Source organism: Lemur catta, chromosome 19 (genome assembly GCF_020740605.2).
Source record: "Lemur catta isolate mLemCat1 chromosome 19, mLemCat1.pri, whole genome shotgun sequence".
NCBI classification, from domain to species: Eukaryota; Metazoa; Chordata; class Mammalia; order Primates; family Lemuridae; genus Lemur; species Lemur catta.
The window spans coordinates 22,629,197-22,648,527 of NC_059146.1; the positions used below are offsets into that span (position 1 = coordinate 22,629,197).

The following is a 19,331-nucleotide window of genomic DNA, read 5'->3' on the forward strand; positions in this document are numbered from 1 at the left end:
AACTACCATCCTTGTCTAGGGCCAATCTTGGGCTGTCTAGGGTAGAGGGAAAGGAAAGGGAAGGGACTCAAAGGTAAGGGACTCGAGGCACAAGGTCAGCAAAAAGACTGGGCCAATGGTCTCTGGCAGACAGATAGTGCCAAGAGAGAACAGAGGCCAGATCTCTAGGGGCCTCAGTAGGCCACAGTGAGAATTTTGCTTTTATGCTGTAGTGAGACAGCAGACGGTGACAGAAATGGCTCTTATTTCCTTAAGAGAGGAAGTTAGGTCTCTTCTTTTTCCTTCAGACCACAAGTTTAATGGAAGGAGTATCCTCCATAGAAGGAAAAAAACCCAATTGACCAAGGGGACCCGCTAAACAAAGTGTGTTCTATTCACACAAAGGAACCCTCTGCCTTTGTCATTGTTTAATGAATGAGATAATTCTGTAGGTACTGCTGTGGGGACACTACTTACAGGACAAATAAGAGTGAAAAAAAGTATCTTTCTCTGTAAGCTGTGTGTGTGGATATGAAGCAAAAAGCCCATGCCAAATTGTTGATAATGGTAATCTCTGGTGAGGCGGCATTGGAATAGAGAAGTTTCATATTTTTATCTTCAAAAAATTTTTGTACACTCATCTCAGTTGAAATGTACTGCTCTGATCTCCAACCCTACCAAGAATCCGGGTCCCCAGGCCTTAGACCATCAAAAGTGGGGGGTGAGCCTCAAACCCCGACCTCCCTCAGCCCCAAGTGTCCCGGCGCCCAATCCCCTCTTCTCCCAAACACAGGGAGCCTGACCCCAGCTTCCCCGCCAACTGACGCAGCAGTGCAGACCCCCAGCCCCCTGCACCCTCAGACCCCAGGGTCCCGCCTCCCGGACCTTGGCCTCTCACCGGGCAGGCTCCGCGCCTCGCGGGCGCTTCCCCACAATGGCTCCCTGTCAATCCCCGCCCCGGCCCCGCCTCCCGCTCCGGGGCTGGGACTCACCTAAGGGTTCGGCCTTTCAGCGTCGACCCCGCCTCTGCAGCCACGCTTCGCGCCACTGTCGCGCTGGCAACTCCAGTCGTTTCTCTCTCCGGCCCCGCCCGCCCTCGAGGGCTTTTCTCGTCACCGCCCATCTTTGGTGCTGTCCTCAGAATTGCCTGACGCGGGTGACCTGACATTTTTTTTTTTTTCCCCAGTATATCCTTGCTCCTTTTTGTCCGCCTCCGGAGACAATGTGTTTTCTCTCGTTCTGGAAGATTCTAGCGGAAACAAGCATCATGCCATTCCGCAAGCATCAAAGCTGGTTTTCTCCAGCAGGCGCGCGTCCCGGACGCCCCGGGAGCAGCCCGGCCCGGCGCCGCGGGCGGGCCTCGTGAGCGGCGCTCTCTATAAAGCGGGGCGTGCTCCACCGCGCGCACGCTTTGGGGACGGTAAGGGCCTTGTCGTCACTTCGTGGCTTCTTTTCTGTGTCTGTGGCGGGGCGTTGGGATGAGGGACAGGCGTGCCGCGAGGGTTCCGCGGCGAAGAGAGCAGGCGCGCGGTCTCGTGGGCCGGGCCTGTGTCAGCACCCGGCGAGCGCGCTTCCGGGCGAGCCTAGGGGTTCCCTGCGGGGATGGTGGTGGCATTTTGGGGGTACTCGGTGGGTGGCGATTCCTGCCGCTGGGGCGAGCGGGCTTTGGGGCGGGCCCTCAGTCTGAACCGCGGGCCGGGCTGCGCCGTTTCTGCTGCCCGCGTCGCTGGTCTCCGCCATCTTGCTCTCTCGGCGCGGGCGCGTGCGGGAGGGTGACATCGAGTTGTTTCTGAGGTTCTGTCCCCGGTGCTAGCTGCAGGTGCTTTCCGTAGGAAGTCACTCGGGTTTCCTCGGTTCTGGGCGGCTGGCATTTTTGTGCCGCCCAGAACAAGGACCCTGGGGGATGGCAGAGGAGGAGGGGATGTTGGGTTTCTGTAGGGGTAGAGACAGACTGTCGAATTGCCAAAGAAGTGGGAGTGAGGTTTATACGTGAATTACCAGGTAGGAGTGGACTTAGGAGAAATCAAAGGAGGCCTTTGTTCGCGTGCAGGAATCATTCTCACAGTTCACTTTAACTACCAAAGGATTTTGCTAATGTTAGGTTTGGGCTTAAGTCCTTAAGGTCGTCTTGAAGATCGATTTCCTGACTGCTGAGCGATGCCACCCCCCTGCCAAGGAGGCCCAGCCTGGAGGCAGGTAGCTGAGTTACTTTCTCGACACAGACACGGCAAAGATCCCCCGCTGTTGAATTTCCTCCGTTAGGCATCCACCTAGACTTTATCCTAACTACGGGCTGTCCCCAGATTACAGAAGACTCGACTGAGGACGTTCCGCACTTATGAACAGGCTTCCAAGGCTCCTCAACACTTAAATGATTAAATTAATAATTGGGAAAACTAAGCTTTTTTTTTTTTTTTTTCAATTCGATTTTATCAATCTTTGTTTACTCTTATGACCATGCCTGCAAAGCGAAAGTCCACTGCAAGTCTAGGTGAGCCTGCAGCGAAGAGAAAGGTGGTTACGATGGAAACGAAGTTGGACGTAACTAAGCGTTTGGAGAAAGGCCAGACGCCGTCATTCATTGGGAAAGTACTAGGTTTTAGTTGCTCTGCTATCAGAACAATTACTGATATAAAGAATAAAGTGAGAATAATAGAACATGTGAGAAGTGGTGCTTCAATGAAAGTAGCAGTTATTAGTAAGCAGCATAGTGGATTAATTATTGAAATGGAAAGGTTATTGATTTGGTTAGGAGATCAAAAAATAAATGTAACATTCCTGTTAGCTGCAGGGAGAGGGCCAAAGCATTTTCAGTGATTTAAAAGCTGTGTGTGTAGAAAGCAAAGGCAGTTGTGATGAAGAATTTGTTGGAAGGAAAGGTTGGTTTAATTGTTTTAAAAATAGGAATAAAAATTCTCTATTTTTTGTAATGATGGAGTCTCACTCTTGCTCGGGTTGGTCTTGGACTCCTGACTTCAAGCCATCCTCTCGCCTCAGCCTCCTGGAAGACTGATGTGTTTTTTTCTTTTCTTTTTTTTTTTTTTTGTGAAACAGAGTCTCACTTTGTCACCTAGGCTAGAGTACCTACCGTGGCATTAGCCTAACTCCCAGCAACCTCAAACTCCTGGGCTCAAGCGATCCTCCTCCCTCAGCCTCCTTAGTAGCTGGGACTACAGGCATGCACCCCGATGCCTGGCTAATTTTTCTATTTTTAGTAGAGATGGGGTCTCACTCTTGCTCAGGCTGGTCTCAAACTCCTGACCTCAAGTGATCTTCCTGCCTCAGCCTCCCAGGGTGCTAGGATTACAGGCATGAGACACTGTGCCTGGCCAAGACTGAATTCTTAATACTGCCATTTACCATCTGTTGTGTATTTGTTGTTTCTAAGACATCTCCAAAATGTGTTTTACAACTGATTTGTTCAAACCTGGTTTAGTCAGGGGTCTCTGGTCATCCTGGCTTTGTTTTTATTCTGGAATAGCCCCCTTCCTCCTTGTTCTTCTCAGTGGGTTCTTCTGGGAAATTACTAGTAGGTATAGCTAGTGCTGAAAAAAATCTACAAAACTGGGCAAGGGAGGAGTGGAAATTAGGGCCCTCTTCATTTACTGGGTTTAGAGGCCTATCCCATGAGGACAGTCCCCTGTGGACCTGTGACATTGGGGAGGTGGGGACATCCCAGTGTCTCCATAAGCAGAACTGGTCGTTCTTACCTTCCTGATGGGTTTTGGGTTTCCTAGGTTCTAAGCTCTATAAGTTTGGCTTCTGTCACTGAGCTTAGGTGGCCTTGGGACCTAGTTGTGGAGAGGCTGGGGCTCCCATGATGACTAGCACTGGGCTCCGATCACTCCTGAGGACACAGTGCCCCCCAGGACCTTTGACACCTGGGGATCTGAGGGGCCCCAGTTTTGATGTTCTGGACCTGCAGATTGTTTCCTCTCCCCCTAACCAAGTTCTTCTGTGTTACAGGTGTATCTTCAAGCTGAGGGGCCACCTTCCACCACCCCCATCATGGTAAGAACCCTTGATCCTGCTACCTGACCCACCCAGGTTTAACATATCTCACCATCTAGATGACTTCAGAACATAAATCTCTGGAACCTTGTTTATGTGCCAACAGTTGTACTCAGGATTCACATACAGTAAACATAGCTGTGGAGAACCAGGCAGGCAGCCTGGGTTCAAATCCCAGCTCTCATGGGCTTGGAGATGTTCATCAGGCCATCCTGAGCCTCGGTTGCTGTGTCTAGAGAAAACGTATTCGGGTTTCAGAGAAAAGGACTAATCAGAAAACCTAATTGTCAAACAGCAGTAAAAAAGAAGCGGAAGGGTTCTCAACATTATCTCCTGTCACATGAAGGGTTTTGTAGGTTAAATACAGTGTACTTTGAAGCAAAGCTTAGTCTCCAGATAATCATGTGATATATAAACTCATACAATTGAGTGCTTAATTTACATAATAGCCATTGTTGAAGTGACAGGATTTATCTGGGGGGTGTTTCACAAATGTTTCAAAAAGCTAAACCAGTGTGTGTGTTAGTTACCAAAAAGAAGCAAGTGCTCTGAGCCTTAGGAGGATTTACATTTGTTCCTTAGATGTCAGGAGTGGTGAGAACATTGTCTGCAGTGAAATAATAGTGAAAGTGTTCTCTGGGTTCATGGAGATTTCTTTGAAGGCTTGCCTTGGATTTCAGATCTTCTGAATGTCTTTCTGTGGGGCCTCGGCTCTTAATTTGTTATATCCTCTGCAGAGCCTTAAGTGGAGCTGATCGTTAGGTATGGTGGGCTTAGAGGGGATTCCTGGGGACATGGAGTAGGGACTTGTGAGAGAGATGAGGAGAAAAGCACTGGCTTGGGATAGGGAAGATGTGAGGGACATGTAGCATGTAAGGGTTCTAAGCCATAGAACTGCCATTGTCCAGTCTGGCAGTCGCTGACCACAGGAGGGTCTTAAGCACCTGGAATGTGGCTAGTGTATGTGGGAGCTGCATTTTTTTTATTTTACTTGATTAGTTTAAAATTTGAGGAGCAGCTGCCTCTTTGGACAGCATGTTCCTACACAGAATTTAGATTTCAGTGTTTGTGGTTGCTAAGTAGCATCTGACACTCAGCGAGCATTGCTGTGTTGAAGTACTTGGGGAGAATGAACTCAACAAATCGTACCAGGGTCCCAGGGAGTGGCAGCTAACTAACCTTTACCTGTGTGACAGGTTCTGGTGAATTCTCTTCCCAGAGTTACAGGGCCGGGCAGCTTGGAAGAGCTGGGTCGGGGGAGGACCAGCTGAAGTGTGGGCAGAAGCAGTCAAGGGGCATGCTCATTAGGGTGGAATGTCTGAGCAGGGGTGGGTCGAACCCTGTCCTCTTCACTGAACTCTGCAGATGTGCCCCTCTGCCAGGCAAGGAGCGACACGCAGATTGAGCTGGACAGTGAGGGGTGATCTTAGGGAGATGGCATTAGAAAGCAAGCCCTGGGGACTTGCCTCAGCACCCTTAGGGCCCAGGTGTATGGATTGTTTTTTTGCCGGGATCTCTGAGCTCTCTTCTGCCTTGTCCACCTTAGGACAACAAGTGGCACTGGGGCCTCCATGATGTCCAGCACTGGGCTCTGATCCCCCCTGAGGACACAGTGCCCCCCAGGACTTTGACACTTGGGGGTCTGAGAGGCCCCAGCTCTGGGGAGGGGGCGATGGAGGTGCCATGGCTGCCCTGCACCCCACTGACCTCCTCCCTTCATCCTCCATGTCTTGTTCCCTCCTGCCCACAGGTGGCTCCTCCAGACGTTGAATGCCCAGCCCAGCCATCCCTCTCGGTAAGAACAAGAGGCTGCCTCTTATTGGTGGCAATTGTAATGCTCACATAGGTTAATGCTCAGCATGTGCTCTGAGCCAGGCACTGTTCTAAGCACTAGAATTGTTTAACATGCTGACTGCCACAGTAGGAAAAAACAATTTTGTCCATGACCACCATGGTGTTTTATTATGAAAATAGAATAAAAACTTTGAAAAACAAAAGTGATTTTTTTTTTTTTTTGAGACAGTCTCTGTTGCCCAGGCTAGAGTGCCATGGCGTCAGCCTAGCTCACAGCAACCTCAAACTCCTGAGCTCAAGTGATCCTACTGCCTCAGCCTCCTGAGAAGCTGGGATTACAGGCATGCGCCACCATGCCCAGCCAATTATATATGTATATAGTTGTCCATTTAATTTCTTTGTATTTTTAGTAGACACAGGGTCTTGCTCTTGCGCAGGCTGGTCTCGAACTCCTGAGCTCAAACGATCCACCCGCCTCAGCCTCCCAGAGTGCTAGGATTACAGGTGTGAGCCACCACGCCCAGTCAACAAAATGATCTTTACTAATTTAATGAAAAAATTGTTATTTGCTTTTTGTTTTCTGTGCATGAGTCATATGCAGCTCACGTGGTGCTAGAATCGATTTTTACACTGCACACCACATGAGTTGTGTGTGATTCACGGCATACTTCTTGAATTTATTTCTGAGAATTGGGTGTTTTGTCATTCCACAGGTGTTCATTTGTGTCTGGAGTGGACCTTGAGTGGTCCTGGATGACAACCTCTGAATCATATCCCCTAAGTATGTGCAACGATGTCACATTGCCACATACTATCCTATTGATTTTGTCCAAAGAGCTGCCAGGCAAAAGTTCAGGGCGACATGTGCAATCGGAAGTTATCGTAGTTGGAGAATACAGTCCAGCATGTGTGGCGTGCTTGGGCAGGCCGGCTGGAACAGGTGTAGCTTTTGTGACCAGAGCTGTGATCCTCACGTAAGTTTATTTTGCTTTTTTTTGTTCTCAAGAGAAAATGTCTAGGGAAAATGAGCGTAAAGAATTGTTGGAGGAAATGGTGAACAAAGTTTTGGATATGAGTGATGAAGATGTTGATTTATTTAGTGATGGTTCAGAGGAGTGCCGTCCTAGTGGAGATCGTGGGGACAGTTCTGATAGCAGTTGCAGCCCACCGAGAAAAACTAGAAGAACATTACATGCAGATCTTTCCAGTGGGAAAGGTGGTTCAAAATTGATTACTGAAACAATGGAAGCTGTTGTAGCCAATTTCAGTGAGAGTGATTCTTCATCAGACGTTTCTCAAGAACCTGTAGTGACTAGTGTGAGTGCTCTGACCTGGGGTCCAGTGACAGGAAGAAACATGAAGATTTTTGACTTCTTTGAAAGTAACCCTGGTGTTCCAACTGAAATTGCAGTAAATCTCCATGATAAAGCACCTTATGATTTTTTCAAATTCTTCATAACAGATGATATTATTGATTACATGGTGAAGGAAACTAATATCTATGCAAGTCAGACTTTACAAAGGGGTAATATTAAACCCCACTCCCGACTAAAAAAATGGTACGATGTTACTTCTCAAGAAATGGAGCAATTTTTGGGAGTATTGTTTTGGATGGGCCTTAGCAAGAAGCCAAGACTTTCGGACTATTGGTCAAAAAACATTTTGTATGACAATTCATTGGAAAAGTTTATATCACGTAACCGCTTCGAAATGCTTCTGAGAATGTGGCATTTCTCTAACAATGAAGAATGTCCTCCTGGTGACCATCTCTTCAAGATCCAGCCACTTCTTGATCGTCTTATTGAAAGGTTTCAGGCTGCTATAGTTCCAGGTAAGGAAATATGTATTGATGAAACAATGGTGCCATTTCATGGACGTTTGAGTTTTGTACAGTATATAAACAAGTGCCATAAATTTGGAATAAAACTTTTCAAACTTTGCCTAAAAGACGGTTACACCTGGAATGTGAAGGTTTGTTGTGGGAAGGAAGCAAGATCTGGCATTCCTGTTTCATCCTCGGTTGTCGTGAAGCTATTAGAAGGTTTACTAGATAGTGGACGTGTTTTATACACTGACAGCTATTACACCAGCATCCGCCTAGCTCATCGACTCCTTGAGCGCTCTACGTATCTGGTGGGCACGCTGAGAAGTAACCAGAAGCTAAACCCGCCAGATGTAGTGAAGGCAAAACTGAACAAGAATGAAGTAATAGCTCGAGAAAGTGACACGGGAGTCGTCATCCTCAAATGCAAGGATAAGAGAGATGTACTCATGCTAAGTACTATGCATGGCGAAGACACTAAAGCAGTTGAAACGAGAAAAGGTGTTGTAGAGAAACCACATGTGATTGTGGATTATAATAATTCAAAGGCGTTCATTGACCTCTCAGATCAACTGAGGGCGTATTCGTGTTCTTTGAGATGTGGCATAAAGTGGTTCCAAAAATTAGCCGTAGAGCTCATCACAGGGTCAGCTTTGGTGAACTCGATCGTTCTCTACAGAGCTGTGAGCAAAAAGAAGATCCCAATCACAAAGTTCAAAGAACAAGTTTGCCTCAAACTGCTCCAGACAGACGCAACACCTCCTGCAGTGCCGTCCCTCCCCATGCCATCTGTGACTTGTTCCCTCAGGAACATGGGCGCCGCCAGAAGGAGATGTACTGTGTGCTATGAGAGAACACAAGCCGAGAAAGGGTGGGAATATGCCATGAAGAGATGCAAACAGACAGCATGGAAATGCAGCAAGTGCAGCGCGTACTTCTGTGTGGAATGCTTTTTCCTAAAACACACATCAATAAAAAAGTAGTATGAAAACTTGAAAAAACAGTTCCTAAGGGCAAAGTGTTGACTTATCAGGCCTAAGTGTAATTTAAAGGTGAACATACATAGAAAAACAAAGTTTGTTGACTTCATTTAATTTACATTTTTAGAATTGTCAATGCCAGTTGTAACAATAAGAACATCTGCAAGTAAGATTTTGCCCGGGTGCCACCCATCACATGTATGCTACAGTGTGGCAGCATGAGTTGCCTGGGTACCACATGGCTCCTAGGGTATACGTGTGAGTCACACATGTTTCATGAGACCCTGGGCTCAAAACCAATGTGAGTTATACACAATTCACATGGCAGTTAATGTGTTAACCTTCATAATCACCCTATGCAGGGGCCAGGGAGTCATAAGAGAAAGTTGTTGGAGGGGGGGGTGTCTGGGTTGCAGCGAGATGTCCTATGTCAGGGTTCCTGAAGGGGCTGCACTCGGGGACCCTTGTGATGTCCAGCACTGGGCTCTGACCACCCATGAGGACACTGTCCCCTAGATCTTTGCCAACCATGGGTCTGAGGGGCCCCACTCCCAAGAGGTGCTGTGTGAGGGTGAAGGCATTTCCCCGTGCCCAGTGCCTCTTCTGTGTCCTTCCCAGTAGCGTCTCTCTGGGCTCTACAGTTGCCTGCGTTGGAGCAGCCAAGGCCTTGGCTGAGAGCATTGGCGGCCACCTAGGCGGGCCGGTGGGGTGTGGGGGTTCCAGTTCTGCATGTACATGTACACTGAGCTGCTGGCAGAACGCCAGCCAGCTCACAGTCATCTGGGTCCTGCAGGCCTATGGCCAGGTGGCCAGGCCCTGTCCCTGAACTCCAAGGAGCTGGTGCTGCTAACCTGACCCTGAATGTGATCTTCAGCTACCACTGCGAGCCCACGTGGGGGGACAGCTGTGTGACACTGCTCACCTGGTTGCTGGCATCCCGGTGCTAACACTGAGTCTTTCCTGATCTTTGAGGCTGCCAAGCTGCCCTTTGGCCCTGGACTGCCATGGAGGGGTGTCCACTTGTGCCACTCTTGGCCCCCTCATCTCCCTTCTTGCCTAAGCTGCCTAAGGACATGCCCTGCACCCAGGGACAGCAGCAGCACCTGCTGACGGCAGCGCCCTCAGAGCCGCAGCTCCCACTGCTCAGCCTGCTGGCCAGGGGCATGGCAGTGCTGGAGGCCATCATGGAGAGCCAGGTGGTGGCCACACTGGGCTCACGCCGGGGCCCAACCCAACACACAGCACCTCACAGGCCGGCTCCTCCGCCCTGGCATGCCCAGAGAGAAGGTGCATAAATGGCCCACCAAGGTCCTAGAACTGTACATCAAGGAGTACACTGCCTTGTCATTGAGACCAGGCCTGAGGGGGGGAGCCACCTGCCCCACAGCTAGCCACATAGGGGTGGGAGGCGAGGTTCCAAGAGAGCTGCCTTCAGTTTGAGTTAGGGGAGTCGGGGAGATTGGGACATCATAGTAGAGAAAAAAGCCTTGGTCAGTGCCTTGCCAGTGCATCTGCAGTTTCCTGTAGGCCGGCCATGCTGTTATACCATGTTCCATGGCCCCAGAAGAGGGCTGTCCTTGTCCCCACCTGCCCCCATGGGTGTCACTGGCCAGAGCTGATGGGGGCAGCAAGCCCCGGTGGCCGCTTGCCACAAGTCCATGGGTACAGTGGCTTATGCAGAGGGAACAAGCCCCTTATACATAGTGTGCATCCTGTTAACATGGGTGGGCACAGTGGTGTGCCCGCCCCTCTGACGCATGGGCCCCCAAACCACTACAGGCCAAGCAGGGAGACCCCATGGCCCATGATGCGAAAGCATCCTGAAATTTTTACTCTGAAAATTTTTTAAGTGTTTTTTTAAGTGCTGTATTTTTTTACTCAATACTTTCAGCATGTGTGACACTGGTTTTGTTTCTCCCTTTGTGAAGGTTTTTCTCTTAAGGTTTTGTGATTTTTTTTTTTTTTTGGCTGTGCCTTCCCCTTTGGAAGTAATTTTGCTGTTTCCTATTTCATGGGCATCCAGCCCCTTCTGATCTGGTCTCTGTAGCTACTTGTGTGACTGGAATCCAGGCCTGACTGGATTCCAGACCTAGGTTTAAGGTGTGTTGGGGCCAGGATCACAGGTGACAGCTTTGTGAGGACAGCCCTGGCAGTTCTGGCTTCACAGCTCGGGTGCTGGGCACCCAAGTGACACCCATTGAATGGCAGAGAGCATCACCCTGTGTGGACTGTGGGTGTTGAGCTGGATCCTGGAGTCCCCAAGGACAGAACAGGGCAGGAGAGGTGTGTGCAGCCCTCTGCCCACCGTCCGGCCCCCGGCTCTGCATGGGCCGTCCCAGCAGCCCAGTGAGGATGGGTGCACTCCTGGCAGCCCAGGTGACAGCCGGTCACAGTGACAGGTAGCCCCAGCTAGCACTTTGCATCTTCATGAACCTACAAGAAGCCCGGGCCAGAAAGCTGAGGGGGATTTCAGCCTTGCCCGGGCCGTGGCGGCTGGCATCTCTAGGGATGGCAGGGTGGTGGGCAGGTCGGGGGTGGTCCAGAGAGGCTGCCTTCAGGCCCTAGGGCAGGGTTTTCCACAATGCAAGGGAGGGGAACTATGCTGGTGGCCCCATTGTGGAGGAGGGATTGTCCCAGTTTCTCCAACTGTGAGGACAGGACCACTTTTGAGGCTGCTGGCCCCAGACCAGCCCTTTCCCACTGTCCCTAGACCCAGCACCTTGCTTCCTCCTGGAATGCTGGGGTGCTTGTCAGGCCCAAGGGAGGGTTTGGGGGCCCTGGTTGCTGGGAGTGGCTCTATTGTCCCCCCCCCCCAGCCCTTTGAGCCTCCCTCTAGCTACCCCATCTAATGGGTGGTGAGTGGCTGTCACTGAGCACCCCAGGCTACCCCAGAGAGGTCTGGTCAGGTGATGGTGTGGACAAGCCACTGCTTCTGTCCCAGCCACAGCGAGGAGGCAGCTGCCCCGCCCCTGTCTGCCAGCCTATGGTTGGGGGGACCAAGGGGTAAAGCAGCAGTGGTGCAGGCGTGGGCTTGTCCCCCACAGAGCTCCGCAGGGCCTGCTGCCCTACCACTGGGCACCCAGTAACTCCTCACCTTCAGCGTCTTAAGTTTAAATAGCCACAGGTAGTCCCCAACCCCTTAAATTCATAGTTTCAGCAGGTGCTATGATGAGCAGCCCAGAGAGAATGTCCTCGGTGCCCCTGCTCTCTGCTTGTCCCTGGGAGGTTAATTTCGGGGGTCATGGAGCCTGCTGGCTTTGAATCTTGGCTCTGCCAAATGAGGCGCGATCACTTGCCCAGGGTCAGCCTTGGGATCGGTGCCAGCTGGCTGGCTGTGGGGCCGGGCTGCGCGTCCTGCATCTTCTGCGAGCCTCCCTCTGCCAGACCGGCCTGGCCCTGCCCCCGAGGGCATCCGTACACTGAAAGCTGGTGCGGGTCTGACTCCTGTGAACGCGTGGCCCACAGTGAGGCTCACCAGGACTAGGTTTTGTCATGCATTTATGCAGGAGTGTGTGCCACCCGTAGACATGTATATACAGACATGCACATAAGTGCAGAAACATCAACACACGTGTCCATACACGTACCGTGCAGGTGGACACGCACCCACATGTGCCACCTTGACACACATGCACACGCACACAACTGTGGCTTCCAGGCCAGGGACCCCACCCAGCCCTTGTTCCCTACACGCACAGTGAGTCACAGAAGCCAGAGCAGAGAGTGTGCACACGTGTTGGGATCCAACGTCAGCTATGGGGAGGGTGTTCCCCAGTTTCCGGCTCACACAGGACCCCCCCAGGCCCGCAGGCAGCTTGGTCTCCAGGCCAGCAGGCCCAGCCCCAGGCAGAGGGCTGCCAGTGCGGCCACGGCTCCGGCCAGCAGGGGTACCACGGGGGCTGTGGGGAGAACACGCAGGTTGTGAGTTCCAGGACTCAGCCCCCTACTCCCACCCCAGCACAGAGGACTGTCACCTGGGGGGGTGGCAGCCTCATAGGAGCCATGGCAGGCGACCCCGTGAGCTGGAGGCCGGACGGAGGTGGTCAGCTGGTGGAAGCGGCTGAGTGGGCAGGGGTCTGGGCACCCAGGGAGGCTGAGAGACAGGGGCTGGCGGGCCGAGTCATTGCGGTAGAAGAGGGAGATGGTGACATTCCTGGAGGGAGAGAGCAGACGGTGGCACTTCCCCTGCCACTGACCTTAAAACCTGGAGAAACAGGCTCATGATTCCCACCTGTCAATCTCCTAACACCATCCTACCCAGTTCCCCCTGCAGGCCAGTGCCTTGCTGTGCCCTCTGCCGGGCACGTCACCCCTCTTGAGAGTTCTGTCCCACCCACAGCCCTGGGTGCCACCCCATCCTCACCCTCCATCTTCATCCAGATCCCCAAGGCGCCTCCGGAACTCAAAGCCAAGACAGGCAGCGTATGGCGGAGCGTGCCCATCGTAGAGGCCCAGGGCCCCCTGGAGGGCCAGCAGGGTGCTGTCATGCTGTGGGCGGGTCCCAGGGCTGAGACAGGGCTCCTCTCCTGAGGTCTCCTCTCTCCTGAGCTCGAGACTTGTGCACCCAGCTGCCTCCCAGATATCCCCCAGGGTCCTTAGAACTAACCCCGCCAACCTGCTACTCCCTCCCTCTCTTCCTGAAGGCGGTGCCACCAGTTACAGGCATCCTTTAATAAAGATTGGTCAAATAGAGGCAAAATAAGGTTGGACAGCTCAATTAAACAACCTGCCCTTCCAGAGGAGCTAAATTCTTTTTCCCAGGACACCATCACCTCCCTCCTTCCTGAATCTATACCTCTAGTGATACGGTCCAAGAGTAGGGTTTGGAGATACGGGTTACCCAAGGCAGTGGGCTGAGGTTCCACTAGGACCACAGGCTGTTCCTCACCCAAATTGCCATCGCCCTCGTCCCTGTGCCCAGGTGGCACTGCCTCCCTTCCCGAGCACTCACAGCTGAGTACATGACCATCTTGAGGGGCAGCCCCAGGCGCTGGACCCGGGAGAAGTTGGAGAGGATAGCATCCAGCAGGATCCCTGAGAGGGCAGGAAAAGAGAGCTCGGAACCCCTGAGGGGAAGGTGGCCCGGCCTCCCAGCCTCCGGGCTCCACACCTCACCCCCCGTCAGCTGGGCTTTCTCTGCCGCCCGCGGTGGGCCCACGTGGGCCCCGATATCCAAAGTGGAGATCTGGGCAAGTGTCCTCAGGACATCTGGGGAGGCCCAGGATGGGAGGGGGAGGCCGTGGGCTTGCTGGAAGAGATGGAAAGAGGACAAAGAGACGGGCCCTCCCAGGCCTGTGCGACGCCCTCTCCCACCCCCCACCTCCCACCCCGCCCCGTCTGAGCCCCTCCGTCATGGGCTGGGTGTGGTCGGGAAATCACGGCGTGGAAAACAGTGGTAATTCCTAACAGCAGTCACCATCACTGCGCAGTCCAGAAGGCTTTATCTGAAACCCTTGGGGCCAGAGTTGTCTCAGAATTCAGACGTTTTGGATTTTAGAAAGGTGCGATGGTGCCACTACTATCCAGCAGGTTCCACACACAGTGACATTCCCATGGGGCGATGGGCAACCCTCCCATGAAGAGGGGAAGCAAGACTGTCGCAAGCACCGCATCACTTCAAGTCAGCTCCCGCTGCCCAAGTTTGGGGTTTTCCAGTTACGGGACTTTGGGGGAAGAATTGCCCACGTATCTATAGCCTCAAACCCGCGTGCGGCCCTCACTACCCAGTGTGCAGGGTGCTGTTGTAGCAATTATGTGGATTAACCTGTTTGAATCTTCACAGCATCCCCAGGAGGTGCTGATATGGGTGTTGCCATCCCCATTGTGCAGATGGGGAAACTGAGGCACAGAGGGTTAAGAAACTTGCCTGAGGGCACACAGCTAGCAAGTGGCAAAGCTGGGATTTGAAACCAGGTGTCCTTAACCCCTTGGCTGTGACGGGGTGAGGGCTCACCTGGCAGATCAGCGTGTCTAGAACTTTCCATGCCCTGCGGAGCGGCTCTCCAACCAGCGACAGCCCCGTGAAGTTCTCCAGGCGAGTCAGGAAGTCCTGGATGCACCGGGCGGGATGAGCCCCACCTGTTCTCCCAGCCCTGCCCCGCCCCACATCCACAGCCCAGCTCACCGTCCAGCCCTCCACAGCCTCCTGGTACTCGGCGGCCTCGGTGGTCTCCCGAAGCAGTTCGTGGTACCGGGGACAGCTGCGCATGGGGAACCTCAGCAGCTGGGGGAAACAGAGGCTCAGAGAGGACAGCAGCGTGCCTGGACTCGCACAGCGCACAGGGCAGCTGGGGCTCTCGGGCCTTGCCTCTGGTGCAGTCTCTCCCGGACCTAGCTGAGCGGCTGGGGAGGTGGCTCACCCCAGTCTGGACAGCCTGGCCCCGGCATGGCCTCGCTGCCCTGAGCAGGCTCAGGCTTCCAGAAGCGCACACAGCCGAGCCTTGGAGCTGCCTCTGTCTCCTTCTGGCTCAGTGACTCTGCCCCTCTCTGTCTGTGTCCCCTGTCTCTGTCTCTCTTCACCCCTCTCCCTTCACCCCTCCCCCTCCCTTCCCATACCCCGTCCAGCCCCCTGACCTTGTCCTCGGTGACGGGCACTGTGTGCACAGGGATGGGCCTCCAGTGGGCCTCCGAGCCCCCCGGGGCGGCCTCGGGGAACAGCCCGGCCAGGTTGGCCTGAGCGCTCTCCAGCGTCCGGTCAAAGTCTGTGCTGCGAATGTACACCTGGGGCAGGGTGGGGAGAGGGCACTCGGGGACCGTGGTCGGGGTCACAGCTCGGCTATGGTGACAGATCAAAAGCTGTAGATTCAGCCTGGGGTAGGTTAAAGGTCATGAAGGGGGATCAAAGGTCAGGCGTTGGGAGTCAAAATGCAGGGTGGGTTTGAGCATTGACCTTCCATGTTGGAAGTTGGGATCAAGGGTCAGAGATCAATGTCAAGAGCATTCAAATTGGAGGTCAGAAGTTAGGGGGACGTGTTGAATTAAGGGGGTCAGTTGAGTCAGTGAGGGTCAGAAAGGAAGATCAGAATCAGTGGAGGCTGGAGGTTAGAGGTCAAGATGTGGAGGGCAGGTTGGAGGACTTGGGGTCAGAGTTTAGTGTATGTTCGTCACAGGAGTCAGAAGTCAGAGGTCAGGTGGACTGATCCTAATTGGGGGATGTTAGAAGACAGGAGGAGACAGGAAAGGAAGGTCAGAATTGATGAAGCATAGAGGTCAAGGGCTGGAGGTCAGGAGGACAAGTAGAGTCAACATGGATCAAAGACAGAATCAAGTGTGAGGGTCAGAGGTCAGAGGTCTAAGGTTTGGTTGGAGTCAATGGGAGTCAGAAAACAGGTGGAGGCCAGAAAATAAAGTCAGAGTTGATAAAGGTCAGAGGTCAAGAGGTGACTCTAGTTGAGATGAGGTCAGAGATCAGAGGTGGGGTGCAGGTCAGGTTGATGGAGGTCAAAGGCCAGAAGTGAAGGCCCAAAGGGAGCATTGGAGTCAGTGGAGGTCAAAGGTGGGAGGTCAGGGGCCAAGTAGAAGTAGACATGGCAGTACCTCCTCCCGCCGGTACTTGGGACTCAGAAAGTCCTCATAGCGGCTCCTCAGGAAGCGGCCCAGCTCCAGCTGCTGGCGGACACCCTCCTGGGGACAGAGCAGCCTCAGCAGACCCCTCCCCAGCCACTCCCACACCTCACCTTCACCCCTGCTTCTCACCCCAGTCAGCTGGCCCAGGCCGCGTGGCCACAGGGTGGAGACCACCTCCTTGTGCGGGTCCGTGGGGTAGGAGGCCAGTGGGGCCCGGTCACCATGGCGGAACACCTGGGGACAGGACTGGATTAGGGCTGGCCTGGGGACAAGAGGGGCAAGGCCGGGCGGGGTGCCTCACCAGAGCCACAAACACCAGGGGTCCTTCCAGCAGGGCCTGTGGCAGCAGCACCAACAGCAACAGAAGAAGAGGTCCGGCAGGGTGGCCCCGAAACCCTGGCCCGGCCATTTCCACCAGCCCAGACGCTGAGCTCAGCCCGCTGTCTGGGCCGCAGCCCCGCCTGCGCGTTACCCTCCGCCTCAGCTCCCCCATTAGAGCAGGTCCCAGCATGCCTGCCCCCGGGCCACGGCCTCCTGGATCCAACTCCCTCCAGGCCTTTGCCAGCCTTGGATTAACCCGTTTAATCTTCACCACAACCCCAGGAGGTGTTGATACAGTTATCACCATCCCCATTGTGCAGATGGGGAAACTGAGGCATGGGGGGTTAAATAACTTGCTTGGGAAAACATCTAGTGAATGGCAAAGCTGGGATTTGAACCCAGGTGCTTTTAACCTGGGGGCAGACTCAGGGAGAGAGACCCCCGCCCCTACATTCTAGACTCACATTCTCTGTTCTCTTCTCCCTTCTCCCTCCCCCACTCCAAATTCAAGGTGTCAAGCAGGGTTGCTGTTTCCTTCCGGAGCGTCCGGGGGAGGATCTGCTCCATGCCCCTCTCCCAGCTTCTGGTGTTGCCAGCGATCCTTGTCGATTCCTGGCTCGTGAGTGCATCACTGCAGTCTCTGTCTCCATCGTCACACAGCCATCTCCTCCCTGTGCTTCTGTCTCTGCGACTCTTCTTTTAAGGACTCCAGCTATGACCTCATCTTAACTTGGTTACATCTGCAAAGATCCTATTTTCAAATAAGGTGACATTCACAGGTACCAGGGGTGAGGACTTCAACCTATCTTTTTGGGGGACTCAATTCAACCCCCAGCAGGGTGGTAGCAGCTCCCCACTGTTGCTAAGCCCCCAGGTGCTGCACTACCCCACACTGGTCTCTGCTCCCACCTTAACCCTGTCACTGCCTCTGAACATGGTCCCTGTACTAAACTGTCTCAAGTTAAACCCTTCGGAGCTGTGCTTGCTGCTTTCTGGGACACTAACGCAGAACGTCATTCCAGATTTTATTTATTTTACTTTTTATTTTTTACTTTTATTCTTTTTTTATTTTTGTTTTTGTTTTCTTCTTTTTGTTTTTTCTTTTTCTTTTTTTTTTTTTTCTGTTCCTATTTTCTTGTTCACAGTCACCAGAACATATCGTTCCAGATTTTTTTTTTTTTTTTTTTTTTTTTTTTTTTTTTGAGACAGAGTCTCACTTTGTTGCCCGGGCTAGAGTGAGTGCCGTGGTGTCAGCCTAGCTCACAGCAACCTCAAACTCCTGGGCTTAAGCAATCCTCCTGCCTCAGCCTCCCGAGTAACTGGGACTACAGGCATGCGCCACCATGCCTGGCTAATTTTTTCTATATGTATTTTTAGTTGGCCAGATAATTTATGTCTATTTTTAGTAGAGACGGGGTCTCGCTCTTGCTCAGGCTGGTTTCGAACTCTTGACCTCAAGCGATCCACCCGCCTCAGCCTCCCAGAGGGCTAGGATTACAGGCGTGAGCCACCGCGCCCGGCCTCATTCCAGATTTTTTAATGCATTTTTTCACATGTGTACTTCTCACCAAAACGAGGTCATACTGAAGCGGCAATTTCCTGTGTTTTCCAAGTAATTAACGATCTCCTCCTTTCCGTGGCAATAATACTGATACCCCCTCTCTATTCAAATGTCCCCCAATTTCTCCCCAAATACCCTTTATAGCTGGTTTGTCCAAACTAGAACCCAGTCCAGGATCCCATCAAATCTGGTCATGTTTCTTATGGATTTAATATAGCAAGTCCACTGCCTTTGTTTTGCTTTGTGACATGGACCATTGCTTCACTAATAAATATGTATATTAATATTATATATATATTTCCCCTAGAAGTAATGGTTCAGTATACGCTGATTCAGTGTTCAGTTAAACAGCACAACCACGATAATGAGAACATATCCGCCTTGAATGAGTGCATAGCTACCTGCATAACAAGACCATCTATTCTCCCTTTTTGCGGTAGATGTGGATATAGGTAGGTAGGTAGATACACACATATATCGAATGTAGATTATAATCTTAAATGCCCCCAAATGACTCATTGTGATAGGTTCTATTTTCTTTGTATCACAAGCAAAGACAAAAGACTCAGAAGTCTTAAGTGATTCACTTGAGGCGACCCCACCAGCAGGTGCCAGAGTTGGGACTCGAACCCCTCCAGCTGCCCCCAGAGCCAGAGCTGCTCGTCCTGCAGTGCGCCCCACAGTCTCCATCCTCTGGGCATCTCTGCGTGACAGCGGAGGCAAGAGGCAGAGCATGGCCTTCCCTGTGCCACCTCAGCTGGGCCTGGGCACATCAGGCGACTCACATCGTTCCCAGAGGCGTGCGTGTCTGCAAATGACTGCGTGTTGATGTGCAGTGTGCAAATACAGTTTAGTGGGTAAGTGAATTCACAGACACAGAATCCACACAGCAAGGTCAGCTGTACTTGTTTCTCCATCATCTGTATTTCTAGAACCCTGGAAGTTAGTTCTAAAGGCACAGTGGATGAAGAGTGCAGGCACCCACGGAAGTAGCAGAAGATCTGGCCGAGAATGTCAGGGCTGCCAGGGGGCTGTCAAGGTCGGGGTGTGCTGCTGCTGCTGCCACCACAGATTCTACCCTGTCACTGCCACTGCCACCCCCCGAACTGGTGACCAGACACTGGAACACGGAGATATTTCTACACCCAGAGCTGATCCTGTCCCTCCCCTGCTCACAAGCCTCCCATGGCTCCCCAGCACCGTCTGCAGAAAAAAATCAAACTCCTGAGTGTGGCATTCGAGGCAAGGACTCTCCACATGTCCCGATGCCAAATTGAGACACAGTATGTGACATACT

General features: G+C 52.5%; 2 protein-coding genes and 3 non-coding genes across 8 annotated transcripts; 4 read left to right on the forward strand and 1 right to left on the reverse strand.

Moving 5' to 3' along the window:
• Positions 1–1,313: 1,313 nt before the first annotated feature.
• Positions 1,314–8,607, forward strand: LOC123623767 (piggyBac transposable element-derived protein 2-like). Of its 4 annotated transcripts, XM_045531034.1 has the most exons (5): positions 1,314–1,399; positions 3,946–3,990; positions 5,741–5,785; positions 6,498–6,565; positions 6,791–8,607. In XM_045531034.1, exons 4-5 carry the CDS (start codon positions 6,538–6,540, stop codon positions 8,587–8,589), a joined length of 1,827 nt encoding a protein of 608 aa, XP_045386990.1. In that variant the 5' UTR covers positions 1,314–1,399; positions 3,946–3,990; positions 5,741–5,785; positions 6,498–6,537; the 3' UTR covers positions 8,590–8,607. The 4 variants fall into 4 exon arrangements, with proteins under 4 accessions (XP_045386990.1, XP_045386991.1, XP_045386988.1 ...); XM_045531035.1 differs by lacking the exon at positions 5,741–5,785; XM_045531032.1 differs by lacking the exon at positions 1,314–1,399 and having other exon boundaries at positions 3,703–3,990.
• LOC123624906 lies at positions 3,789–3,879 on the forward strand. The gene has a single exon (XR_006730268.1). It is a non-coding gene; the product is annotated as a small nucleolar RNA SNORD88 (small nucleolar RNA).
• On the forward strand, positions 5,554–5,643 carry LOC123624907. The gene has a single exon (XR_006730269.1). It is a non-coding gene; the product is annotated as a small nucleolar RNA SNORD88 (small nucleolar RNA).
• Positions 8,608–9,044: 437 nt separating the features above from the next.
• Positions 9,045–9,132, forward strand: LOC123624908. Its single transcript, XR_006730270.1, has one exon. It is a non-coding gene; the product is annotated as a small nucleolar RNA SNORD88 (small nucleolar RNA).
• A 3,169-nt stretch (positions 9,133–12,301) lies between these two features.
• Positions 12,302–16,584, reverse strand: ACP4 (acid phosphatase 4). The gene is made up of 11 exons (XM_045531036.1): positions 16,454–16,584; positions 16,282–16,386; positions 16,123–16,209; positions 15,160–15,306; positions 14,711–14,809; positions 14,540–14,635; positions 13,702–13,834; positions 13,538–13,620; positions 12,950–13,074; positions 12,561–12,739; positions 12,302–12,485 (listed from the first exon to the last, which is right to left on the reverse strand). The coding sequence occupies exons 1-11, from the start codon at positions 16,559–16,561 to the stop codon at positions 12,370–12,372; spliced, it is 1,278 nt and encodes a 425-aa protein (XP_045386992.1). The 5' UTR covers positions 16,562–16,584; the 3' UTR covers positions 12,302–12,369.
• Positions 16,585–19,331: the final 2,747 nt, after the last annotated feature.